Source organism: Hyperoodon ampullatus (assembly GCF_949752795.1).
Source record: "Hyperoodon ampullatus genome assembly, chromosome: 4".
NCBI classification, from domain to species: domain Eukaryota; kingdom Metazoa; phylum Chordata; class Mammalia; order Artiodactyla; family Ziphiidae; genus Hyperoodon; species Hyperoodon ampullatus.
The window spans coordinates 66,304,436-66,331,463 of NC_136917.1; the positions used below are offsets into that span (position 1 = coordinate 66,304,436).

General features: G+C 38.0%; 1 protein-coding gene across 5 annotated transcripts in view; it reads left to right on the plus strand.

The window, feature by feature from the left end:
- RAPGEF6 (Rap guanine nucleotide exchange factor 6) overlaps nt 1–27,028 on the plus strand; it is a gene marked incomplete at both ends in the record, with an annotated part of 241,187 nt that overhangs the window by 150,321 nt on the left and 63,838 nt on the right. For all 5 annotated transcript variants that reach the window (XM_079703308.1, XM_079703306.1, XM_079703304.1 and 2 more), the window contains 7 exons: nt 563–699; nt 3,567–3,725; nt 4,315–4,467; nt 9,041–9,205; nt 19,966–20,073; nt 21,725–21,928; nt 25,325–25,433. In XM_079703308.1, the coding sequence (XP_079559434.1) occupies nt 563–699; nt 3,567–3,725; nt 4,315–4,467; nt 9,041–9,205; nt 19,966–20,073; nt 21,725–21,928; nt 25,325–25,433 (1,035 nt within the window). The remainder of the gene's footprint in view (nt 1–562; nt 700–3,566; nt 3,726–4,314; nt 4,468–9,040; nt 9,206–19,965; nt 20,074–21,724; nt 21,929–25,324; nt 25,434–27,028) is intronic.

Here is a 27,028-nt window from a genome sequence, read left to right on the forward strand (position 1 = left end):
CATGTATCTATACCAGGGAGTGGCCTGAGGCAGGTATTCAAACATTTGTTGGTTAAATTAAAGAGAGTTACCTTGTAGTTGCTTTGACAAATCGTAAACTAGTATTCACATTTGTTGTCCCTAATTTAATTACTTACTGACATTTATTAATAACTGTTTAAAAACTCTAGCCCAGAAAGAAACAGAGAAAAGCCTTTTTCACTAATCTATTAGATCAAAGGACATCACTAAACGTAACCACCATGGAATAGCATCTTGTGCTAGGAAAATTAGCTAAACTCTCCAGTCTCATCTGAATCTGTGTAGTTTCCTGGTTCTCTCTGGAGGTTGTGAATTCTGGTGTCTTCCATTGTGCCGTATTTTCATGTGAGTCTGAATATATCTGTTAACCAAATAACTGAATTTTTTTAAAGCAACAGTCATCTTGTGTCTTGGTTTCTCTAGTTTAGCAGCATGAATTCCTAAGTTGATTAGAAAATTGGGTATTGGATTCTAGATTTTATTGTATCTTTAAACTGTAGTCCTTGATGGTCACTAAACTAGAATTTCTGTTTTTTAACAGAACAATTACTGGAGTTTATGCACCAGCTTCCTGCTTTTGCAAACATGACCATGTCTGTAAGGAGAGAACTCTGCTCAGTGATGATTTTTGAAGTGGTGGAGCAGGCTGGAGCTATTATTCTTGAAGATGGGCAAGAGGTAGGTTAACAAATAGATGTTACACATTACTTGGTTATAGCAGCTAATTTTTAGAATAATTTTCATAAACTTGTGCAGATCTTGACTTTTAACATTTGTACAATTTTTTAAATGACTGCTGAGTTTGGGGTCGTTATAATTTCTGAAAATATAAGTTTTGTTTTGTTTTTGCTTTATTTTGTCTTAATTTTGATTTCCTGGCAGTGGACCTTGCACAGAATAGATGTTCAGTAATTAATATTCATTGGACCAAATTTGTTTTTACTTCTCAAATTAAATTATAAGACTTTAAAAAAATTTTCTTAATTATTGTTCTTTGTTTACTTTATTAATTTATTTTTTTCTTATTAGTCATCCATTTTATACACATCAGGGTATACATTTCAATAATTATTGTTATATTAGTATATTTATAACATTATTATTAAAATGTTTTTCAAGTATATAATCTCCTTATCCCTTTTTTATATTATACAGTTTTTTTTAAATGAAGGAAATATATTGGTACCTGTGCCTCCTAGTAGACTGCTGTCAGTTGAGACATTTATGTGGCAATTCTATTTTCAAAAATGCTTGGATGGCAACTTGCGGATGGGCGGAGGGAGGATTCAGAGGAATTGAAAAGTGTTACTGCTGTTAGGTAGCACTTCACTGGTTTTCTTATCAAACTGATAAAAATTAATGGTGAGATGTCAGTCAGTGCACACTGTCATATACTGCTAGTAGGAATATAAACAGTATTTCTGGAAAATCATTTAGAAATTTTTAACATGGGCTTCAAAGTATTAACAGCCTCTAACCCATTATTCCCCTTTTGAATGTCTTTCCTCCAGACACAATATAAAACTCAAAGAGTTATTGCCAAAAGATATTCATTACAGGATATGTATAATAGTAAAAATTGGAAATGACCAAAATATATCCCCCCGAAAAAACAGTGGTTAACTAAATTATTATATAGCCACAGGTTATAATATTATATAGGTTTTCAAGTTATTTTAAAATACGATAGATATCTTTGAGGGCAGGGGCCTTAGCTCTAGCTTTGTCTACATGCTTTCTCCCTGTATCCTAGAAATCGTTTGGCACATAGGATATACTAAAAAAAAGTTTGATGAACAAATAAATATAGTATTAAATTTTTTTTAAAAGGACAGGATAGGGGGCTTCCCTGGTGGCGCAGTGGTTGAGAGTCCGCCTGACGATGCAGGGGACACGGGTTCGTGCCCCAGTCCGGGAAGATCCCACATGCCACAGAGCGGCTGGGCCTGTGAGCCATGGCCGCTGAGCCTGCGCATCCGGAGCCTGTGCTCCGCAATGGGAGAGGCCACAACACTGAGAGGCCCGCGTACCACAAAAAAAAAAAAAAAAAAAAAAAAGGACAGGATAGTCTAAATAGTTCAACAGTATGAAATAATATAAACATGGGAGAAAAATACTAAACTTTTGATGACAACTGTATAAATAGTGGGATTTTGAATAACTTTACTTTTCCACAAATTTTGTCTTCTTATAATATTCCACAGTTCTGTCAGCAAAAATTCGTTGTGTGCCTACTTTGTGCTAGGTACACAGTGAGGATAGTGGTGGAAAACCCCAACACAACCCCTGTCCTCAAGTAATTTGTGTAATCCACAAATTCCACAATGAGTGTATTTTATATTTGAAATAACTAAAAAAGAAAAAACACAGTTTTGAAAAAATATTTCTTGTTGCCAGTAATTCTCCTTCAGAACTGATAATCCAGATTTCCCTTAAATCACATTAAAACTGATTCACATTAAAATTGAAAGTTTAGGCTAATAAAACCACATGAGAACAAGTAGTCTTTCACTGATATACAATAGGCCTTAGAATATGTCTCCTTAGAGCATTAAATACTTTGGTATAAATTGAGAGCAGTATTTTCTTAACATTAGGAGAAATTTTCAATATTTTTTAAGATATGCCTTAAAATTCAGGCTTTTATTAGTTTTTCTGAATTAATCACTAGCTCCCTTTTTTTTTCTTTCTTTCTTTTGAATGTTTGCTATGTGCCAGACACTATTCTAATCACTTGGTTTGTATTAAACTTATTTTTAATGGACACAGAAGTCCTGTGATAGGTAATGTTGTTATGCCCATTTTAGCAGTAAAGAAACTGAAGCCTAGGAGGTTAAATAACTTGCCCAGAGTCACTCAGCTAGTCAGTGGCAGATTCTGGATTCAAATTCCAAGAGCTGGTGGTCTTTTTTTTTTTTTTTTTTTTTTTGTATTAATGGGACTGTGCCGTTTGTAGCCTTTTATTATTTTATTTTATTTTATTTTTGGCTGCCTTGGGTCTTCGTTGCTGCACGTGGGCTTTCTCTAGTTGCAGTGAGCAGGGCTGCTCTTCGTTGCAGTGCACAGGCGTCTCACTGCGGTGGCTTCTCTTGTTGCGGAGCACAGGCTCTAGGCGCGGGGGCTTCAGGAGTTGTGGCTCACGGGCTCTAGAGCACAGGCTCAGTAGTTGTGGCACACGGGCTTAGTTGCTCCACAGCATGTGGGATCTTCCCGGACCAGGGCTTGAACCCATAGTCCCCTGCATTAGCAGGCGGATTCTTAGCCACTGTGCCACCAGGGAAGCCCAGAGCTGGTGGTCTTAACCATAACAGTTACTGAGAGTCCCTGATTTCATTTGGTGACTAAAAGAAGAAAGAGTAAAATAAACTTTAGTGGTTGGCTTAACAGGAATAGGGTGTTACTGACAGAGTATTTAGTAATATAATCAGATCTTCTTTTTTCTTTTTTAAATTATACGAGTTCTATATATTGATTGATTATTTTTCAAAGTTAACATGTAACCCTCTTTTCCCAAAGGTTCTTAAAGCCTATATTTTTCTCTATAGCTTGACTCATGGTATGTTATTTTAAACGGCACTGTAGAAATTAGTCATCCAGATGGAAAAGTTGAAAATCTCTTTATGGGAAATAGTTTTGGAATTACACCCACTCTGGATAAGCAGTACACGCATGGAGTTGTTCGGACTAAAGTAGACGATTGTCAGGTAAGCTTATCTCTGCTCGTGTACTCTTGTTTCTTGATTTTAAATGGCTGAGCTTTTTTTTCCTTCCCCAAAATAAAATAGCTTGATTTGAGAATTGGGAGTTTGAAAAGCTCACAGTTAATAAAGGAAACTAGATTTTATATCGGACTCAAATATTTGTGGAATTGAACAAACTATACATATTTTAAAGAGAATATATCTAATAAATGTTGGTTTGTTAAATTTCTATCTGATATTAGCCAGCTCAGTCTCTCTCTTTTTTTTTTTTTTTAATAGAGGAGGAAATAAGAACTTCTGAGTTGTTTGTTTCTAACTTACTCCTGCTTCATGTTTTCTTTGCATAGTGTCAGTTTTGAGAGAAGTAGATGCTCACTTCTCCTTTTAGAGCAGAATTCAAATGGATTTAATTTCTTTGGTCTCTTTGTGCATGAATTATTTATTTTATCTTTATTTTTGTTAAGGAATGAAGGGGTGAAATAAAAAAGAACTTATGCCACTTGAGTTCTCACCTTTGTGCTCTGCCTTGGTGCATAGTGATATATTTATGTATTATAGGTTCACTAATTGTCCCCATTTTGTTCTCGGACAGTTTGTCTGCATAGCCCAGCAGGATTATTGGAGAATTTTAAATCATGTGGAAAAAAATACCCATAAAGTTGAGGAAGAGGGAGAAATTGTTATGGTACATGAGCACCGTGAACTAGATCGCAGTGGAACCAGGAAAGGACACATTGTAATCAAGGTGGGTATTTTTTACTTATTTTTCTTATTATTGATAGAATAAAGCTTTCATCTTGCTTAAAAGATTTTGAACCACTTTTTGAGTAGTGCAAGATAATTCATTAACTTTGGGATCTAGTGTAAATTAATGTGTTAATTCTTTTGACTTTTTCTAAGTTGGTTTTTACACATTTTATTGAGGAAGGGTAACATTGCCATTTAATATCAGTATGGAAGGATATTATTTAGAATATACCAGTCAAAATTTTCCTTCTCAAATTTATTGTATGATCCATTGATAATGGGAATTAATTTCATCAAAGACAGCAATATTTAGAAACAAAGCAGAAATTGAAAGGACCAACCGTAAATGCATAAAGAATCCTAGATGAGTGCTTACTAGATCTCTGTGGCATTGAAATAGACATTAACTTCTCTGAACCTCAATTTTCATATCTGAAAATGGAGATGCTATGGCAGGGCTTTATTAGGGCTAAATGTGGCAAATCAAAAGCCTTAGCATGCTATAGAATCTGAGTATTACTACCCATATTGTTTTCCCTTCTCTAATTCCCTCTCTCCTCTATTCCTTGGCCCCTTGCTTTCCACTCTCCCATCTCCCTGTCTCTTTAATGACATGTAGATGTAAAATAGAGCAATTCTAGTTGCAAGAGAGGAAGTAAATGCATGACCTTTTTTTCTTTTCAAGCAAGTCTTGGTTGCAAAATAAGTATATGTGTTATTTTTCATTATAAGTGCAGAAGCTTTATTTAACAATAAGAGGGACTGGTGTCAGATAAGATATTCCTCAGGAGTCAGGCTATTCCTCAACACTGTCTTTTTCTTTTCCTAAGTTGATAGGCGTAAGCTTTCTGTGTAGAAAAAAATGAGTATATATGTGGACTGCTATAGACTGTCTTTTTATGAAGGCTTATGGTGAGCCTTATATTTTTATAATTTTTTTTCTTTTTTTTACCAATTTATTTATTTATTTTTGGCTGCATTGGGTCTTTGTTGCTGCACACGTGCTTTTCTCTAGTTGAGGCGAGCAGGGGCTACTCTTTGTTGCGGTGGCTTCTCATTGCGGTGGCTTCTCTTGTTGTGGAGCATGGGCTCTAGGCTCACGGGCTTCAGTAGTTGTGGCACGCGGGCTCAGTAGTTGTGGCTTGCAGGCTCTAGAGCACAGGCTCAGTAGTTGTGGCACACGGGCTTAGTTGCTCCGCAGCATGTGGGATCTTCCTGGACCAGGGCTCAAACCCGTGTCTCCTACATTGGCAGGCGGATTCTTAACCACTGCATCACCAGGGAAGCCCTGTAATTTCAAACTTACAGAAGAGTTGCAAGAACAGTACAGAGAATACCCTGACTCAGATGCCCCATATGTTAACATTTCACTGCATTTTCTCCATTATCATCAGTCTTTTTCAACCGTTTGAGAGCAATCTGCAAATGTGATGCCTCCTCACTCCTAAATGTTTCATGTGTATTTCCTAAAAGCATAAACACCATAGAAACACCATAGAAACCTTCAAGTTAGGAAATGTACATTGATAAAGTAAAACCATTCAGTCCACAGATGCTATTTAGATTTTCACCAACTATCCCAACAATGGCTCTTTTTTCCTTTTTGGTTCAGAATCTCATCCAGGCACACAGTTGCATTTAGTTGTCATGTCACTTAAGTCTACGCCAGGAACAGTCTTTCCCTATTCACGTTCTCAGCAGTTTTAAAGATTACAGCCCTTATAGTCTGTAGTATGACCCTCAGACGAGATCTATCCAGTGTTGCCTCATGCCCAGACTACAGTCATGCTTTCCAGGCAGGAATTCCACAGAAATAATGTTGTGCTCTTCTCAGTGCATCATTTCAGGGAGCGTACAATGTCAACCTATATCACCACCAATGAAGTTAACCTTAATCACCTGGTCCTCTTGGTGTCTGTCTGGCAAGTTTCTTCACTTAAAGCCACCATTTTACCCTTTGTAATTGATGAGCATTTGGAGCATTGATGTTCTGGGATAGTGTCAGTATGTCTTACAAACCTCTATCCACCAGTCTTTACTTCGATTGACTACTCCTGCCTGTAATGGTGATTTTCTATTTCCATTATTTCTTCTACATTTATTGTCATTCTACTGTAAGAATGAGCATTCTCCCCTCTTTCTTTTTTTTTGTGGTACGCGGGCCTCTCACTGTTGTGGCCTCTCCCATTGCGGAGCACAGGCTCCGGACGCGCAGGCTCAGCGGCCATGGCTCACAGGCCCAGCCGCTCCACGGCATGTGGGATCCTCCCGACCGGGGCACTAACCCACGTCCCCTGCATCGGCAGGCGGACCCTCAACCACTGCGCCACCAGGGAAGCCCCTCCCCTCTTTAATTATATTGTTATGGTGTCATGTATTGTATTCCCTTACCATCAGTGTTGTTCTGATCATCAGATTGTCCCAGATTTGGCCAGTGGGGCTCTCTTAAGGCTGATTCCTGTATCCTTTTGACATCTCCCCATCATTTTTTGAGAGCTTCATTATTATCTGGCAAAACGAGATGTTCCAGGCTCATCTTTTACTGCTCCTACTTTGGAATCAGACATTTCTCCAGAGAGCCCTGGATCCTTCTAGTAGAGAACAGCATTAAAAAACCAAGATCTGGGCACTCTGTTCACTGCTACTGTGGTGTCATTGCTTCTAGAACTTTTCATCAGACAGAGGTGGGAAATATATGTATTTATTTACTATAAATTCATACACACCTATATCTTCTTATATCTCTCTGTCTATTGATAACAGTCAAGAGTTCATACCAGTACTCCCAGTTCCAGTACCATACCACAAAGTTTTTGGTAGCCTTTTCCTTCCCCTACTTGTAAATACTTTATCCAACAGTGGCTCTTGTTATACTCTGTATATTTACTTATTTGCTCATTATAACCAACATCTACCATGCCAGCCATCTCCTTCACCTGCCCACTCTGCATACCCTGTCACCCAGCATCCACCTTATTAGATGCTAGTGAGCAGTTTGGTAACATGCCTCTGCATGACAATGGGACTTGTCTTTTTTTTTTTAAAGATTTATTTATTATTTATTTATTTTATTTATTTTTGGCTGCGTCGGGTCTTAATTGCGGCACGTGGGATCTTCTTGTGGTGCACGGACCTCTCTCTAGTTGTGGCGTGCGGGTTTTCTCTTCTCTAGTTGTGGCGCACAGGCTCCAGCACATGTGGGCTCTGTAGTTTGTGGCACGTGGGCTCGCTAGCTGAGGTGTGCAAGCTCAGTAGTTGTGGTGCACGGGCTTAGTTGCCAGGAGGTATGTGGGGTCTTAATTCCCTAACCAGGGATCAAACTCGAGTCTCCTGCATTGTAAGGTGGAATCTTTACTACTGAACCACCAGGGAAGTCCCAGGGACTTGTCTTTAAATACAGTTTTGAATCTATGGCCTAGTCTCCACAGAGATCCTGCCTCAGTGATTTAGCTAATCAGAATAATGGCCTTTCTTTAACATGTTGATCATTTCCACCCCTGACTTAGCTATATATGATCTAAGAACCGCATTTAAGTGAACTCAGATTGTGATTTGCCTTAATGATAGACCCAATTTGGTATTCTTGGAGTGTTTTGGAGGGTGGGAGAATAGGAATGACCTGTGGTTGTCTTGTTCCTTAAATAGGTAATTCAAAGAGCCTTTCCTCTGACTTCCTTCTAGAGAAATGATTTACATACCTTATTAGCAGTGGGGTACCCTTCTTTATTCTTTAATAAATTCTTAAATAAGAACACTGTTAGTATTAATCTATGTTTGCCATGCAATAATTCTGGCCAGTGAAATTCTTTGGATGAATACAACAAATTGAAATTTGAGGTTATGGGCAACAGTTGGTTTTTATATTTGGCTTAACATCTGGTTTATTTCTGTATTTGTTTTGTGTACCCATTTTTGAAAATGCTGCTAAGGTAATAAAGTTTAACATTGATTCAGAAGCTCAAGAAGGAGCAGTAGATAAATGTTGTTTGCATTCCTTTTTATAAATTGGGAAACAGACAAGGAGTTAAACTCTGAGTTAATGTAAAAACTATCTATAGAACTTCTGGTTCCTCTGGTGAACTAGAATGAAGAAACCATAGAAGAGGAAACCTCTATTCCCGGAAGTAACAACAATAAAACAAGCTATCTTGAGCTGCTATGTTGTTCCTATAGCCTGGGACAGAAGAGAATTTAAGGATGATTAAATTTGGAAGAAAACTTTATTTATTTACTTCTTTAATTTAACTCTTATCTCTTCCTTCTCTTTACTCGCGACAGTCATTACATTATCCCCCCATTCCTATGATGAAATGCCAATAAAAACAGCTATGGCTGAGTAAATGCTCTTGTGCATGTTTATTCCTCTACCTTTTCTCTCTCTCAACCTCTGGGTGATGGTGGACTACAACCTAGAGAGACTACCTACTCCCAGTGCTGAGGGTTTTAAAGGTGAAACTTTACTTCAAGGACTTTGTAATAGAGTGGCTACAAAAGGAAGTAATCAATAGGAGTTCTTTGGTTCCTGAGCTACTTGTTTATTTTCTAATTCTTCCTATATTTTTCTTTTTTAGGCAACACCTGAGCGTCTCATCATGCATTTAATAGAAGAGCATTCCATTGTGGACCCAACTTATATAGAAGATTTCCTATTAACTTATAGAACATTTCTTGAAAGTCCTTTGGATGTTGGGACCAAACTATTGGAATGGTTTAAAATTGACAGCTTAAGGGATAAGGTTGGTTTTATAATTATAAAAGGCATGAAAGTGATTTTAATTTTTAAATTTTATTGCCCCAAAACCTTTTGCAACTGACAAATTAAATGTTTATTTTGATAAGATTCAATTCGCCTAAAAAGTTAGTGAATCAGTATAGACATATCTCTGCTTGGTTACTTTTATGACAGAATAAAATGTTAAAAGTGGATATTTTGCCTTTTAAAAGGCAAAAACTGAAAGCAGGCTGTGGTGTAGCTATAAATTCAGAAGATGGATGATAATATTTTTACACTTTATCAAAATACTTGGTGGTTACTGAGGAGATCAGTAAAACATTTAAAAGACATTTAATAGTTTAGAAAGAATATTCACCAAGTAAATTTTTTCAAGAGGGCTTAGAAACAATCTAAAAAGAATTAGAAATACATTGATTTTTTTTTCCTTTTTTTTTTTTTCGGTACGCAGGCCTCTCACTGTTGTGGCCTCTCCCGTCGCGGAGCACAGGCTCCGGACGCGCAGGCTCAGCGGCCATGGCTCATGGGCCCAGCCGCTCCGCGGCATGTGGGATCTTCCCGGACCGGGGCACGAACCCGTGTCTCCTGCATTGGCAGGCGGACTCTCAACCACTGTGCCACCAGGGAAGCCCAGAAATACATTGATTTTTTTTTTTTTTAATCTATTTATTTATTTATTTATCTTTGGCAGCATTGGGTCTTTTTTTTTTTTTTTTTTGTTCATTTTTTTTTTTTATTAGTTTCTGCTTTATAACAAAGTGAATCAGTCATACATATACATCTGTTCCCACATCCCCTCCCTCATGCATCTCCCTCCCTCCCACCCTCCCCATCCCACCCCTCCAGGCGGTCACAAAGCACCGAGCTGATCTCCCTGTGCTCTGCGGCTGCTTCCCACTATCTATCTACCTTACGTTTGGTAGTGTATATATGTCCATGCCTCTCTTTCCCTTTGTCACAGCTTACCCTTCCCCTTCCCCATATCCTCAAGTCCATTCTCAAGTAGGTCTGTGTCTTTATTCCCGTTTTACCCCTAGGTTCTTCATGACATTTTTTTTTTTTTAATTCCATATATATGTGTTAGCATACGGTATTTGTCTTTCTCTTTCTGACTTACTTCACTCTGTATGACAGACTCTAGGTCTATCCACCTCATTACAAATAGCTCAGTTTCGTTTCTTTTTATGGCTGAGTAATATTCCATTGTATATATGTGCCACATCTTCTTTATCCATTCATCCGATGATGGACACTTAGGTTGTTTCCAGCTCCGGGCTATTGTGAATAGAGCTGCAATGAACATTTTGGTACATGTCTCTTTTTGAATTATGGTTTTCTCAGGGTATATGCCTAGTAGTGGGATTGCTGGGTCATATGGTAGTTCTATTTTTAGTTTTTTAAGGAACCTCCATACTGTTCTCCATAGTGGCTGTACCAATTCACATTCCCACCAGCAGTGCAAGAGTGTTCCCTTTTCTCCACACCCTCTCCAGCATTTATTGTTTCTAGATTTCTTGATGATGGCCATTCTGACTGGTGTGAGATGATATCTCATTGTAGTTTTGATTTGCATTTCTCTAATGGTTAATGATGTTGAGCATTCTTTCATGTGTTTGTTGGCAGTCTGTATATCTTCTTTGGAGAAATGCCTATTTAAGTCTTCTGCCCATTTTTGGATTGGGTTGTTTGTTTTTTTGCTATTGAGCTGCATGAGCTGTTTATAAATTTTGGAGATTAATCCTTTGTCAGTTGCTTCATTTGCAAATATTTTCTCCCATTCTGAGGGTTGTCTTTTGGTCTTGTTTATGGTTTCCTTTGCTGTGCAAAAGCTTTGAAGTTTCATTAGGTCCCGTTTGTTTATCTTTGTTTTTATTTCCATTTCTCTAGGAGGTGGGTCCAAAAGGATCTTGCTCTGATTTATGTCATAGAGTGTTCTACCTATGTTTTCCTCTAAGAGTTTGATAGTTTCTGGCCTTACATTTAGGTCTTTCTTTAATCCATTTTGAGCTTATTTTTGTGTATGGTGTTAGGGAATGATCTAATCTCATACTTTTACATGTCCCTGTCCAGTTTTCCCAGCACCACTTATTGAAGAGGCTGTCCTTTCTCCACTGTACATTCCTGCCTCCTTTATCAAAGATAAGTTGGCCATATGTGCGTGGGTTTATCTCTGGGCTTTCTATCCTGATCCACTGATCTATCTTTCTGTTTTTATGCCAGTACCACACTGTCTTAATTACTGTAGCTTTGTAGTATAGTCTGAAGTCAGGGAGCCTGATTCCTCCAGCTCCGTTTTTCGTTCTCAAGATTGCTTTGGCTATTCGGGGTCTTTTGTTTTTCCAAACAAATTTTGAAATTTTTTGTTCTACTTCTGTGAAAAATGCCAGTGGTAGTTTGATAGGGATTGCATTGAATCTGTAGATTGCTTTGGGTAGTAGAGTCATTTTCACAATATTGATTCTTCCAATCCAGGAGCATGGTATATCTCTCCATCTATTTATATCATCTTTAATTTCTTTCATCAGTGTCTTATAATTTTCTGCATACAGGTCTTTTGTCTCCTTAGGTAGGTTTATTCCTAGATATTTTATTCTTTTTGTTGCAATGGTAAATGGGAGTGTTTTCTTGATTTCATTTTCAGATTTTTCATCATTAGTGTACAGGAATGCCAGAGATTTCTGTGCATTAATTTTGTATCCTGCTACTTTACCAAATTCATTGATTAGCTCTAGTAGTTTTTCGGTAGCATCTTTAGGATTCTCTATGTATAGTATCATGTCATCTGCAAACAGTGACAGCTTTACTTCTTCTTTTCCAATTTGGATTCCTTTTATTTCCTTTTCTTCTCTGATTGCTGTGGCTAAAACTTCCAAAACTATGTTGAATAAGAGTGGTGAGAGTGGGCAGCCTTGTCTTGTTCCTGATCTTAGTGGAAATGGTTTCAGTTTTTCACCATTGAGGACAATGTTGGCTGTGGGTTTGTCATATATGGCCTTTATTATGTTGAGGAAAGTTCCCTCTATGCCTACTTTCTGCAGGGTTTTTATCATAAATGGGTGTTGAATTTTGTCGAAAGCTTTCTCTGCATCTATTGAGATGATCGTATGGTTTTTCTCCTTCAACTTGTTAATATGGTGTATCACATTGATTGATTTGCGTATATTGAAGAATCCTTGCATTCCTGGAATAAACCCCACTTGATCATGGTGTATGATCCTTTTAATGTGCTGTTGGATTCTGTTTGCTAGTATTTTGTTGAAGATTTTTGCATCTATGTTCATCAGTGATATTGGCCTGTAGTTTTCTTTCTTTGTGACATCCTTGCCTGGTTTTGGTATCAAGGTGATGGTGGCCTCGTAGAATGAGTTTGGGAGTGTTCCTTCCTCTGATATTGTTTGGAAGAGTTTGAGAAGGATGGGTGTTAGCTCTTCTCTAAATGTTTGATAGAATTCGCCTGTGAAGCCATCTGGTCCTGGGCTTTTGTTTGATGGAAGATTTTTAATCACAGTTTCAATTTCAGTGCTTGTGATTGGTCTATTCATATTTTCTATTTCTTCCTGAGTCAGTCTTGGTAGGTTGTGCATTTCTAAGAATTTGTCCATTTCTTCCAGGTTGTCCATTTTATTGGCATAGAGTTGCTTATAGTAATCTCTCATGATCTTTTGTATTTCTGCAGTGTCAGTTGTTACTTCTCCTTTTTCATTTCTAATTCTACTGATTTGAGTCTTCTCCCTTCTTTTCTTGATGAGTCTGGCTAATGGTTTGTCAATTTTGTTTATCTTCGCAAAGAACCAGCTTTTAGTTTGGTTGATCTTTGCTATCGTTTCCTTCATTTCTTTTTCATTTATTTCTGATCTGATCTTTATGATTTCTTTCCTTCTGCTAACTTTGGGGGGTTTTTGTTCTTCTTTCTCTAATTGCTTTAGGTGCAGGGTCAGGTTGTTTACTCGAAATGTTTCCTGTTTCTTAAGGTGGGATTGTATTGCTATAAACTTCCCCCTTAGAACTGCTTTTGCTGCGTCCCATAGGTTTTGGGTCGTCGTGTCTCCATTGTCATTTGTTTCTAAGTATTTCTTAATTTCCTCTTTGATTTCTTCAGTGATCACTTCATTATTGAGTAGTGTATTGTTTAGCCTCCATGTGTTTGTATTTTTTACAGATCTTTTCCTGTAATTGATGTCTAGTCTCATAGCATTGTGGTCGGAAAAGATACTTGATACAATTTCAATTTTCTTAAATTTACCAAGGCTTGATTTGTGACCCAAGATATGATCTATCCTGGAGAATGTTCCATGAGCACTTGAGAAAAATGTGTATTCTGTTGTTTTTGGGTGGAATGTCCTATAAATATCAATTAAGTCCATCTTGTTTAATGTATCATTTAAAGCTTGTGTTTCCTTATTTATTTTCATTTTGGATGATCTGTCCATTGGTGAAAGTGGGGTGTTAAAGTCCCCTACTATGATTGTGTTACTGTCGATTTCCCCTTTTATGGCTGTTAGTATTTGCCTTATGTATTGAGGTGCTCCTATGTTGGGTGCATAAATATTTACAATTGTTATCTCTTCTTCTTGGATCGATCCCTTTATCGTTATGTAGTGTCCTTCTTTGTCTCTTCTAATAGTCTTTATTTTAAAGTCTATTTTGTCTGATATAAGAATTGCTACTCCAGCTTTCTTTTGATTTCCATTTGCATGGAATATCTTTTTCCATCCCCTTACTTTCAATCTGTATGTGTCTCTAGGTCTGAAGTGGGTCTCTTGTAGACAGCATATATATGGGTCTTGTTTTTGTATCCATTCAGCCACTCTGTGTCTTTTGGTGGGAGCATTTAGTCCATTTACATTTAAGGTAATTATTGATATGTATGTTCCTATTCCCATTTCCTTAATGGCTTTGGGTTCGTTATTGTAGGTATAGTCCTTCTGTTGTGTTTCTTGCCTAGAGAAGTTCCTTTAGCATTTGTTGTAAAGCTGGTTTGGTGGTGCTGAACTCTCTCAGCTTTTGCTTGTCTGTAAACGTTTTAATTTCTCCATCAAATCTGAATGAGATCCTTGCTGGGTAGAGTAATCTTGGTTGCAGGTTTCTCTCCTTCATCACTTTAATTATGTCCTGCCACTCCCTTCTGGCTTGTAGAGTTTCTGCTGAGAGATCAGCTGTTAACCTGATGGGGATTCCCTTGTGTGTTATTTGTTGTTTTTCCCTTGCTGCTTTTAATATGATTTCTTTGTGTTTAATTTTTGACAGTTTGATTAATATGTGTCTTGGCGTATTTCTTCTTGGATTTATTCTGTATGGGACTCTCTGTGCCTCCTGGACTTGATTAACTATTTCCTTTCCCATATTAGGGAAGTTTTCAACTATAATCTCTTCAAATATTTTCTCAGTCCCTTTCTTTTTCTCTTCTTCTTCTGGAACCCCTATAATTCGAATGTTGGTGCGTTTAATGTTGTCCCAGAGGTCTCTGAGACTGTCCTCTGTTCTTTTCATTCTTTTTTCTTTATTTTGCTCTGCATCAGTTATTTCCACTATTTTATCTTCCACCTCACTTATCCGTTCTTCTGCCTCAGTTATTCTGCTATTGATCCCATCTAGAGTATTTTTCATTTCATTTATTGTGTTTTTAATCGATGCTTGATTCATCTTTAGTTCTTCTAGGTCCTTGTTAACTGTTTCTTGCATATTGTCTATTCTATTTCCAAGATTTTGGATCTGGGAAATAGAATCTTGGATCAGCTTTACTATCATTATTCTGAATTCTTTTTCAGGTAGACTGCCTATTACCTCTTCATTTGTTAGGTCTGGTAGGTTTTTATCTTGCTCCTTCACCTGCTGTGTGTTTTTCTGCTTTCTCATTTTGCTTATGTTACTGTGTTTGGGGTCTCCTTTTTGCAGGCTGCAGATTCGTAGTTCCCATTGTTTTTGGTGTCTGTCCCCCATGGCTAAGGTTGTTTCAGTAGGTTGTGTAGGCTTCCTGGTGGGGGGGACTAATGCCTGTGTTCTGGTGGTTGAAGCTCGATCTTGTCTTTCTGGTGGACAGGTCCACGTCTGGTGGTGTGTTTTGGGGTGCCTGTGGCCTTATTATGTTTTTAGGTATCCTCTCTGCTAATGGGTGGGGTTGTGTTCCTGCCTTGCTAGTTGCTTGGCATAGGGTGACCAGCACTGTAGCTTGCTGGTCGTTGACTGAAGCTGGGTGCTGGTGTTGAGATGGAGATCCCTGGGAGATTTTCGCTGCTTGATATTATGTGGAGCTGGGAGGTCTCTTGTGGACCCGTGTCCTGAAGTTGGCTCTCCCACTTCAGAGGCACAGCACTAACTCCTGGCTGCAGCACCAAGAGCCTTTCATCCACCCGGCTCAGAATAACAGTGAGAAAAAGTAGAAAGAAATAATTAGTAGAAGAAAGAAAGAGAGATTGAAAGAAAGGAAGAAGGGAAGTAAGGAAGGAAGGAAGGAAGAAAGAAAGAAAGGAGGGAGGGAGGAAGGATGGAAAGAAAGGAAAGAAAGGAGGGAGGGAGGGAGGAATGAAAGCAAAAGGAAGAGTGAATGGAAGAAGAGAGGGAGGGAGGGAGGAAGGAAAGAAAGAAAGAAAGACAGGAGGGAGGGAGGGAGGGAGGAAGGAAAGAAAAAAGTGGAAAGAAGAAGGGTGGGAGGGAGGGAGGGATGGAGGAAAGAAAAAGAAAGAAGGAAAGGAGGAGCGGAGGGAGGGAGGGAGGAAGGGAAGGGAGGAAAAAAAGAAAGAGCAGGTAAAATAAAATAGAATAAAGTATGAAATATAGTAGCGTTATTAAAATTAAAAAGTAATTATTGAAAAAAAACACGGACCGAAAGAACCCTGGGACATATGGTGGAAGCAAAGCTATACAGAGAGAATCTTACACAGAAGATTACACATACACATTCACAAAAAGAGAGCAGGGGGAAAAATCAAAAATCTTGCTCTCCAAGTCCACCTCCTCGATTTGGGATAATTCGTTGTAAAAAGAGGAAAAGGGCGAAAAGTCTGAAATCTTGCTAAGTCCACCTCCTTAATTTGAGATAATTCGTTGTAAAAAGAGGAAAAAAAAAGGGGGGGAAAGTCTTAAATCTTGTCCTCAAGGTCCACTTCCTCAATTTGGGATGATTCGCTGTCCATTCATGCACTCCACAGACGCAGGGCACATCAAATGGACCGTGGAGCTTTAATCCGCTGCCTCGGAGGCTGCACAGAGAGATTTCCCTGTCTCTGCTCTCACAGCTCCCGGGTCTCAGCCTTGGACCTGGCCCCGCCTCTGCGCGTAGGTCGCCGGAGGGCGTCCGTTCTTCGCTCAGACAGGACGGGTTTAAAGGAGCCGCTGATTCGGGGGCTCTGGCTCACTCAGGCAGAGGGGAGGGAGGGGAATGCCCTCTCCTCGCGCACCAGGCAACAAAAGGGAAAAAAGTCTCTTGCCTCTCCGGTAGCTCCAGACCCTTTCCCCGGACTCCCTCCGGGCTAGCACTAACCCCTTCAGGGTCTCTTCCTGCCGCCAGCCCCAGATCTCTCCCTGCGCTCCGACTGAAAGCCGATACCCGAGCCTCAGCTCCCAGCCCCGCCCGCCCTGGCGGCCGAGCAGACAAGTCTCTCGGGCTGGTGTGTGCCTGAGGGCACCGATCCTCTGTGCCAAAATCTCTCTGCTTTGCCCTCCACACCCCTGTTGCTGTGCTCTCCTCCGCTACTCCGAAGCTTTCCCCCTCCGCCACCTGCAGTCTCCGCCCTCGAAGGGGCTTGTAGTGTGTAGAAACCTTCCCTCCTTCACGGCTCCCTCCCACTGGTGCAGGTCCCGTCCATATCCTATTGTCTCTGTTTATTCTTTTTTTCTTTTGACCTACCCAGGTATGTGGGGAGTTTCTTGCCTTTTGGGGGGTCTGAGGTCTTCTGTCAGCGTTCAGTAGGTGTTCTGTTGGAGTTGTTCCACGTGTAGATGAATTTCTGATGTATCTGTGGGGAGGAAGGTGATCTCCGCGTCTTACTCTTCCGCCATCTTCCTCCGGCTCCTCTGATTTTTGAGTTAAAGACTTTATAATCATTTTAAAACAGTTTATCTTTTTGACCTTAATTTATCACTGCTGTAACTTATTTTAATCTACCTTTGAGTTTTGTTGTTGTTTGTTTGCATTAAACATTGTTTGCTGTTATAAATAGATTATCTTACCTTATTTTATGGGGTGTTTGTACTTCTCATGGAAAGAATAGTGATACCTCAGCTACTGGTACATTACTACCAGTAAACCACCTCAGTAACAGGTAGGAAGTTATTCATTTTAAGGAAAATAAAAGTAGGCCCATAATAATTAATAATAATTGCCTGGTGTATCTTTCTGAGTTATACTTCAAGGGAAATAAGTTAGATGTAGTTGAACTGTGGAATTCTATCGTCTAGGAAACTCAAGTGTCCAAAACTACAGGCTTGCCTTCCCCCTGATTTTGAAATTATATATAGTTACTTAGGTTGCTGAGGAAATAAAGGCATGCTAGAGAATGAACAAAAATATGATTTAGGGACAACTAAATATTCATGTGTAAAAAATGAAGTTTGACATTTATACCATATTCAGTATTAACTCAAAATGGATCAGAGACCTAATATTAGAGCTAAAACTATAGTACTCTTCAAAGAAAAGAAAGGGTGAAAAAAAATCATGACCTTGGATTAGGCAATGGTTTCTTAGGTATGATACCCAAAGCACAACCTTGAACAATGGAAAAAATAGATATACTGAACTTCATCAAAATTAAAACCTTTTCTACATTAAAGGTACTATCAGGAAAAACAGGACAACACATGGAATAGGAGAATATATTTGCAAATCATATGTCTGATAAGGGTCTAGTATCCAGAATGTATAAAGAACTCTTACAACTCAACACCAAAAAGACAATACAATTTAAAATGGACAAAGGACTTGAATAGACATTTCTCCCAAGAAGATATGTAAATGACCAGCAATCACATGAAAAAGATGTTCAATGTCATTAGGGAAATTGCAAATCAAAACCACAGTGATGGTTTTGATCACTTCACACCTACTAAGATGACTTAAAAAAAGGAAAGGAAGTAACAAGCATTTTAAGGGTGTTGATGTGGAGAAAATGGAATTCCCATACTTGCTTATAGTAATGTAAAATGGTGTAGCTGCTGTGGAAAACAGCTTAGCGGTTCTTCAAAAAATTAAACATAGGGCTTCCCTGGTGGCGCAGTGGTTGAGAGTCCGTCTGCCGATGCAGGGGACACGGGTTCGTGCCCCGGTCCGGGAAGATCCCACATGCCGCGGAACGGCTGGGCCCATGAGCCATGGCCGCTGAGCCTGCGTGTCCGGAGCCTGTGCTCCATAAAGGGACAGGCCACAACAGTGAGAGGCCCGCATACCACAAAAAAAAAAAAAAAAGTTAAACATAGAATTATCGTATAACCCAGTAGTTCTACTCCTGAAGCATATATCCAAAAGAGCTAATAAGTGTGCAAACAAAAGTTGGTAAGCAGTGTTCATACCAGCACTATTGATGATGGCCAAAAAGTGGAAACAACCCAAATGTCCATCAACTGATGAATGGATAAACAAAATATGGTATACCATATAATGAAATATTATTCAGCCATTCAAAAAAATGAAATACTGATACATGCTGCAACATGCATAAACCTTGAAAATATTATGGTAAGACAAAGAAGCCAGTCTTAAAAGATCACATATTGTATGAGGTATCCAGGTAGACAAATCACAGAGACAGAAAAGCAAGTAAGTAGTGGCTGTTAGGGGCTGGAAGAAGGGTAGAATGGGAGGTGACTGCTTATTGGGAATGGGGTTTTCTTTTGGGGTGATGAAAATGTTCTAGAACTAATAGTGGGGATGGTTGTACACAATTGTGAATGTGCTAAATGCCACTGAATTGTACACTTTAAAGTGGTTAAAATGGTGGATTTTATGTATATTTTACCACAATTTTAAAAGTATATGACTTAAATTACTTACATTGTTAGGCACTTCTTTTTTTCCTTTTTTTTTTTTTTTTAGATTTTGGAAAATTCTCTGGCTTATTTCTTTTGATCTTATTTTGGCTCCTGTGTCTTTTCTTAATATTCAGAAGCTTTTTATTATTATTAATATTTATTGGAGTGTAGTTGCTTTACAATGTTGTATTTCTGCTGTACAGCAAAGTGAATCAGGCATACGTATACATATATCCCCTCTTTTTTGGATTTCCTTTGCATTTAGGTCACCACAAAGCACTGAGTAGAGTTCCCTGTAGACACATTATTTAATTCAACCTCCATTTGTTAGTTTTTAACTTTTCTGTTAATCTGTGGCACAAAGTAATAAATCAGTTCACAACTTTGAAAATATACAGTATTTACGAAGGAAGTTTCAGATTTTTATTATAATTTTGGTGAAACATGTTCTCAGCTAAAGAAACACTTTTGACATTTGCCTGCTCTTGGTAGCCTGCGGGTTAAGATACTGTCCAAAATATACATCCCATGTACTTCTTACATGTTAGTATACAGGCTTGTTTTTTCAGTGAAGGTAGGGTCTTGGCTTTCTCTGTTACTTGTGTATGTAAGGAAGCAAAAGCTCAAACTAAAACATGCCTCTCTGTTAGAATGAGCCTTTTGTGGGTGAGCAGGTGGGCAAAGGGATTAGCCATAAAGCTCAATTCCCCCTGGGTTTAAGACATGCTTTTGGAACCTACTTTTGCAGAAAGAATGCCTCTCGTATAATCGTATGCTGCCTCTTCCATGTTTCCGCAGGTAACACGGATTGTATTATTATGGGTAAATAATCATTTTAATGATTTTGAAGGTGATCCTGCTATGACTCGATTTCTGGAGGAATTTGAAAAAAATCTGGAAGATACAGTAAGGCTCAGAAGAATTTTATCTTCTTCAGAGTTTAGGGATTTTTACCAACCTCTCACCCCACCCCCGAAGAATAGCAACTCAGAACAGCTTTCATCTTCTCCTGTGTCTTGATTGCCTGTTCTGAGAACTTCTAAATCTGTATTCTAGACTTCTGTTCATCCTCTGCTACTTCAGCCCAAACAAAAATCATGCTTCTTCCACAGTCTTCACTGATTTAGGCATACAAATACACATACTTTATCAGATCTACTTTAGTCTTTCTAAGTCTCCCTTCTGCATGTGATTTCACTTGTTATTAATATACAACACCTACGATTAATACCCTCAAGGTCTTCTTAACTTTCATGGTAGCTATTTATAAATCCATTTTATTCTCCGTGTTAGATATAAAACTTTGAACTACAACTGGTTTGTCTGCTCCAAGAAACTTGAAATTTTAAGAAGTAAATAATAATGCAGCTCAGGAGTCAGATTGCCTGAATTAACATTCAGACTTCACCACTTGGTGCATATGTGAACTTGGACAAGTTGTCCAACCTTATATGCCTCAGTTGTCTTATTTTATAGACAGTAGCCTCTAGATTGTTGAGATTGTTGTGAGGATTTTAGTGAGTTAATAAACATAAGAATCTGCCAGCAAAACCTGGCACATAGCAAATTTTCAAGAACCATTGTTATTACTCATATAGTACAAGTGGATTAAGTTGAATAAAGAGGGGGAAATTGGCAGATTTTTTTGTGCCTTTCCTTACCTCTTGGTTCCTGTAGCCTTTTCAGCAGCACATCTGCTCTATGTGAAATGGGGGGAATGAACAGGGAACTTGATTAAGAGATCCATAGAGGCTCTTCCAGTGCTGGCTATGTAAATATTCAAGGGGCTTATGGAAAATAGAAACTGCCTTACAATCATGGGATTTTTTTCTGCTGTAATCGAGTCAGTCATCAAGTATTTATTGAATTCTACTTTATACTCCAAGCTGTTATATAGGATCACAACAGGTGTAAGACTTGGTTCCTACCCTGAAAAAAATTTAGCTTCTTGTTATAGACATGAGATTTACTTAGTACACTATTTGAGAATAGTTAAATATTAAACTGATATTAGAACCTGAAAGTTAGAATATTACTAAGTTTAAGGAAGATCTAAAATCATATAGGAAGATCTAAAATAATATAAGAATAATATTTCTAGAAGAGATGGAGACTTGAATGTGTCTTTGAATGTTAGACAATGTTGGGAAGGTGGTTCAAGTCCTTTAAGGTTTTAAATAAAGGTTTAAAAAGATTCTGGTTTTATGTAACAGCCAGGAGATAAGCAAGATGGTAATAACAGATTGTGTATTAGTAAGGTTCAGAAAATGAAGAAGGAATTTTTTTTGTCATCCCTCTCTAAATGAGACATCACTTTGAAATCTTTTCTAACCTTTTCTAGAAACTTTTAAAAAATCATATTAAGAGATCTTATTCTTGAGAGTGCTCTAGGGTGGAATGTTTCCCTCCTTCAGTTTTATTTACCCCTATTTATATATTCTTTATTTCCTCTATATTTTAAATATAGCTCTAATTCTAATAATTTTAGGTGATTTTTAAAAGCCTATAGGAATAAGTATATTCACTTATATATACCTTACCCCTTTCTACTTTCTAGAAAATGAATGGTCATCTCCGGTTATTGAATATTGCCTGTGCTGCAAAGGCTAAGTGGAGACAGGTTGTGCTGCAAAAGGCTTCCCGGGAGTCCCCTCTTCATTTCAGCCTAAATGGAGGAAGTGAGAAGGCATTTGGTATTTTTGTTGAAGGTGTAGAACCTGGTAGCAAAGCTGCTGATGCAGGACTGAAACGTGGTGATCAGGTAAGTAAATAACAACCACTTAAAGCCTTTTTATAAGTAATAGGTGTGCTTCTTTTTTCCTCATCTGATATTTCTTCAAGTAAGCATGGTAAATTTTAGGAAGTATTTTTTAAGCTTCTTTTTAGAGGTAGTATTTTTTAAATCGTTTATTTTAAAAATGTCTTTGTCATATATCCATTCCTTTTAATGGTAAATTTGATATAGTACGTCCAGAAACAGCATGGTAGTCTGGCCACTATCAACCTGAATGGTCTTGCATATCCTCCAAGGATTAGGACCTCTATCAGTTGGCAACTTCACAGTATTCCAGAAAGGTTCATATGAGAATTAGCACCCTACCCTTGCATGTTGTAAAGGAGTAAGCACTTCTATCCCTACTGTAAGTGGCCTAAGATTACCATAAATGATGGTTTGGGTTTAAATAATGTTCATATGGTAACAGAACTACATCCATAAGCAGAGTGAGCTGGCTGAGGGACTAGGAAAAGGAAGGAGACACTGGGAGTAAGTTGATAGGGATTTATTCTCTCCATGTAGGCATTAGTTAACTATAGAACAATATATTTCAAAAATGAGATTATGGACAGCCTTTTTACTAAAAATTACAATTCCTAGACCCACCTCAGTCTTAGTAATCATATTAATCACATTCCGCAGAGATGAAGACTGGAAATCTGTATTTTGAACAAAGCTCTCTAGATAATTCTCATGCACACCAAAGAGTCTAGATAATTCTCATGTACACCAAAGAGTGGTTTTTCATCTAGCTGAATCACTTGGGAAGCTGAATTTGTTCCACTTAAAAATTTTGGTTTGTTCATACATTCATTTAGAATGTGACTTTATTTTACTTTTAACCAAACCATACTGTCATTTTTTTAAATTAAGAGGGCATTCACAGGGACTTCCCTGGTGGTTCAGTGGGTAAGAGTCCATGCTTCCACTGCAGCGGGCACAGGTTCGATCCCTGGTCAAGGAACTAAGATCCCGCATGCCACGAGGCCAACAAAAAGAGCGCATTCACATTATGAAAAGGTCTACACTTCAGGACGGTGGCTCTCAACCAGCAGTAATTTTGTCACCCAGGAGACATTTGGTGATGTCTGGAGTTATTTTTGATTGTCATGACTTGGGAATTACTACTGGCATCTAGTGGACAGAGGCCAGGGATACTGCTAAAGAGCCTACAACACCCCGTGACAAAGCAGCCACCACAACAGAGTTATCCAGACCAAATATTAATAGTGCAAGGGGTTAAGAAACTCTCACATAATAAGTAAAATGTATATCGTAATAAAATATTTTAAAATTTAGAAAATGATGTAATTTTAGAAAAGAAACTCTGATACAAAGTTTTAACGATACCCTTCTTCCCCTAAAGGAGTTTTATAGAATAGAGATTTCTGGACCTTACTCAGACTACTCATTAAGAATATCTAGTAGCAAGGAACATGGAGTCATTATATTTATTGTTCTAGTATTTTTTGGTAAACATATTTAAGAATCTGGTTCTTCACAGGAAGAAAAAAAAAAAAAGAAAAATCCAGTGATTTCATTCCTGACAGAGGAGAGAAATTTATCATGTTTTTACTTCTTCCCTCAGTCCTCCCAAGTATGGTTGAAATTATCTGAGATTTTAGATCTAGATTATAAGTCATTTTTTAACATTATGGATGTTCTCTTTTAAGAGTACTTTGACATTTGCATTAAGTTTCATAAGCTTATTATTAACAATCATTTAGATATTTGCACCTGCCTTACTGATTTCATTGATCACCTCCACTTCATCTATGCCCATATGTCCCCATTATTTTATCTCACGATTGTCTTATAATACTTCTAGTACCTTTTCTAGTACTTTTTTCAAAAAGGGTAAATGAGTAGTATAACTTTATGTGTCCTTACATGTCTTGATGATACTTTTTTGTTCAATGGAGTGTAAAAATCTTTTATCACAGTCATTCTTCCCTCAGAACATTGAAGTCACAGAAAAGTATCACATCACTTAGTGTGGCCCAAAAGAAGTGCAAACCATCCTTTATTTTTCTTTTCTAGGTACCTCTGGTTCTCCTCCCCCCCACAACTCCCACAGTGATCCTTATAGAGTCTTTGTTCTAAGTCTTTGGAATTCAGAATTTTCATGGGATCTTTTTTTTTTTTTTAATCTCTTTATTTATTTATTTTTTGGCCTGGTACTAGATGATCCATTTCAGTATGTGGACTGAAGACTTTTTTGAACTCTGGGGATTTTACTTCTGTGGTTTTTTTTTTTCTTTTTCTTTTCCTAATATTTTGTTTCTCACTCTTTTTTATCCTTTTGAAATCTTTGTGTCAATCCTTGAGATCTGTCCTCTGTGCTGCCTTTTTTTTCTCATTGTGTTTATCTCTTTATCCTTTTTCCTTGGAATTAGCACTTTTTGAATAAGCTTCCTGATGATTCTGAGGTGCAGCCAAGTTTGTGAAGCCCTGATGTGAGTGATCAGCAGTGTCAAATGGAACAAGACCCCATCACAGTTGTGCTTGTTGCTTTTTTTTTTTTTTTTTTTTTTTGCGGTACGTGGGCCTCTCGCTGTTGTGGCCTCTCCCGTAACGGAGCACAGGCTCCAGACTTTCAGGCTCAGCGGCCATGGCTCACGGACCCAGCCGCTCCGCGGCATGAACCTGTGTCCCCTGCAATGGCAGGCGGACTCTCAACCACTGTGCCACCAGGGAAGCCCTGCTTGTTGCTTTTTGATTGCCTGATTCAGTCAGCGGCAGGAAATGATATTAGATGTATTTACCACTTGTAAATGAATTTATCTCTCTTTCAAATGCAGTAAATTTGCATTTAGAATACTTCACTAAAATTTGTACATACACACACAGGTGATAATTTTTATGAGCTGATCTGACACAATTAAAATTTTTCCTTCGTATATAAAGCATTATGTTTTAAAAATATCTTTTTTCTAGTATGATCCCAGAGGGAATGAACTTTTTTTTTTTTTTTTTATTGCAGTACACAGGCGTCTCACTGTTGTGGCCTCTCCCATTGCGGAGCACAGGCTCAGCGGCCATGGCTCACGGGCCCAGCCGCTCTGCAGCATGTGGGATCTTCCCGGACCGGGGTATGAACCCGTGTCCCCTGCAACGGCGGGCGGACTCTCAACCACTGCGCCAACAGGGAAGCCCGGGAATGAACTTTAAAAAAAAAATGTTTGTAGTAGAGATTTAGGAAAATACCACAATACAGAGAAAAAAAATTAGATAGTAATTCCACTACTCATAGAGATAACCATTGTTCACACATAGGTGCATTTTATTTAAGTTTTATTTTTTCACCATTAAACTTAAGATTGCAGAAATAACTAATACTGTTTTTGTCTTAATTTGTATTTTTCAAACACTTTTCTCAAGATAATGGAAGTAAATGGACAAAACTTTGAGAATATAACGTTTGTGAAGGCCCTCGAAATTTTGAGGAATAATACTCATCTTGCGCTTACTGTAAAGACCAACATTTTTGGTGAGTTTTGTTGTCAAAAACTATCTGAGCCCTTTTGTTTGGTGATACAAAAGAAAAGAATCACTACAGTGAAAGGGAGGATAGTAAAAATACTTAAAACATGTTTCTATCTAAGCTTTTTGAACATTTTTAGGATCTTTAGTGCTGAGATATAGTATTCTGTATTCTAGAATTTTTATTTGTATTTAATTACTTTGAAATCTTAGTTTTAAAATAGGTGTACAACTACACTTAGTCATTTATGAAATGTCTACTGAGTATCTGTTATGTACTGTACTTTGCCTGGAGATACTGAATGAAACTTAGATTGATCTGAATGAAACTGAGAAGTCATAGTCAGGCTTTTTTTCTCCCTGCTAATGTGCAAATCAGTCTACTTCTAATGTTTTAGCTAGCTTTCTCAAATAATAATATGAATGCCAGATTAGCTGTTTCATGGAAATAAATTGAGTAAAACATTGAATTAATTAGTGAGTTGCCGATTTTTAATAACAGTATACCTTTCTTTGTAAAAATATTGATTACTGTTCCTATAGTATGTTTTGATCATGTTACTATTTGAATGAAGCAAGGACTAAGCTTGTACTTTTAACTTAATCTACTATTTGGGTTTTTGGGGTTTTTTTTAACTTTTGGAAGACTGTGACTTAGTTTGATTAGATTTCATAGGATTTTCTCTGAAATTCTGAGAAGGGCAACAGTAAAAAAAAAGTGTAGCAATTAAAAACTATCAAAGAAAATTTAAGAGTCCTTATAAAGTAGGAAGGAAAAAAATTTCTCTACATCATTTAGGTTGAAATTTGAGGAATAAGAGTTGAATTTTAAAACTGTGCCTATGGAAAAGGACGTGTGTGTGTGTGTGTGTGTTTTCCCCCCACTTTGACTCCTCCTTATCCTGCACTTAGTCATAATGAATAATGAAACATTTGGTGTTTTTCCTCTTTTCACTTGAGTCCCTTTCACTGAATTACATCATGCTAAATCTGGCATATAACAGTCTATTGGCAATTTCCAAATATTATATAAGTTTAGCAAAGAATAATTAAACCTTAACAGTTTTTGGATTTCCTAGACTTTGGACTAGTATCTAGAAGTATGAACTTCTGGGTTAAAATAAAAGGATTCTGATTTTGAAAAATATGAAAGCAGAGGTTGCTCTGACACTTAAAGCATATTGTTTAGTCTCTCTATTCAGTTTCTCCAGCTCTGTTTCATAGGGTTCTTTTTTTTATTATTATTTTTTGGCTGCGTTGGGTCTTCATTGCTGTGCATGGGCTTTCTCTAGTTGCAGCGAGCAGGGGCTACTCCTCATTGCGTTGTGCAGGCTTCTCATTGCAGTGGCTTCTCTTGTTGTGGAACACAGGCTCTAGGTGCGCAGGCTTCAGTAGTTGTGGCACATGGGCTTAGTTGCTCTGTGGCATGTGTGATCTTCCCAAACCAGGGCTCGAACCCATGTCCCCCGCATTGGCAGGCAGATTCTTTACCAGTGTGCCACCAGGGAAGTCCTTGTAGGGTACTTATAAGCATTGGTACCTTTAAACTTTTTTTGTTCCTGGCACATAATAATTACTAGTATCAAGTGTGGTTGTGTATAA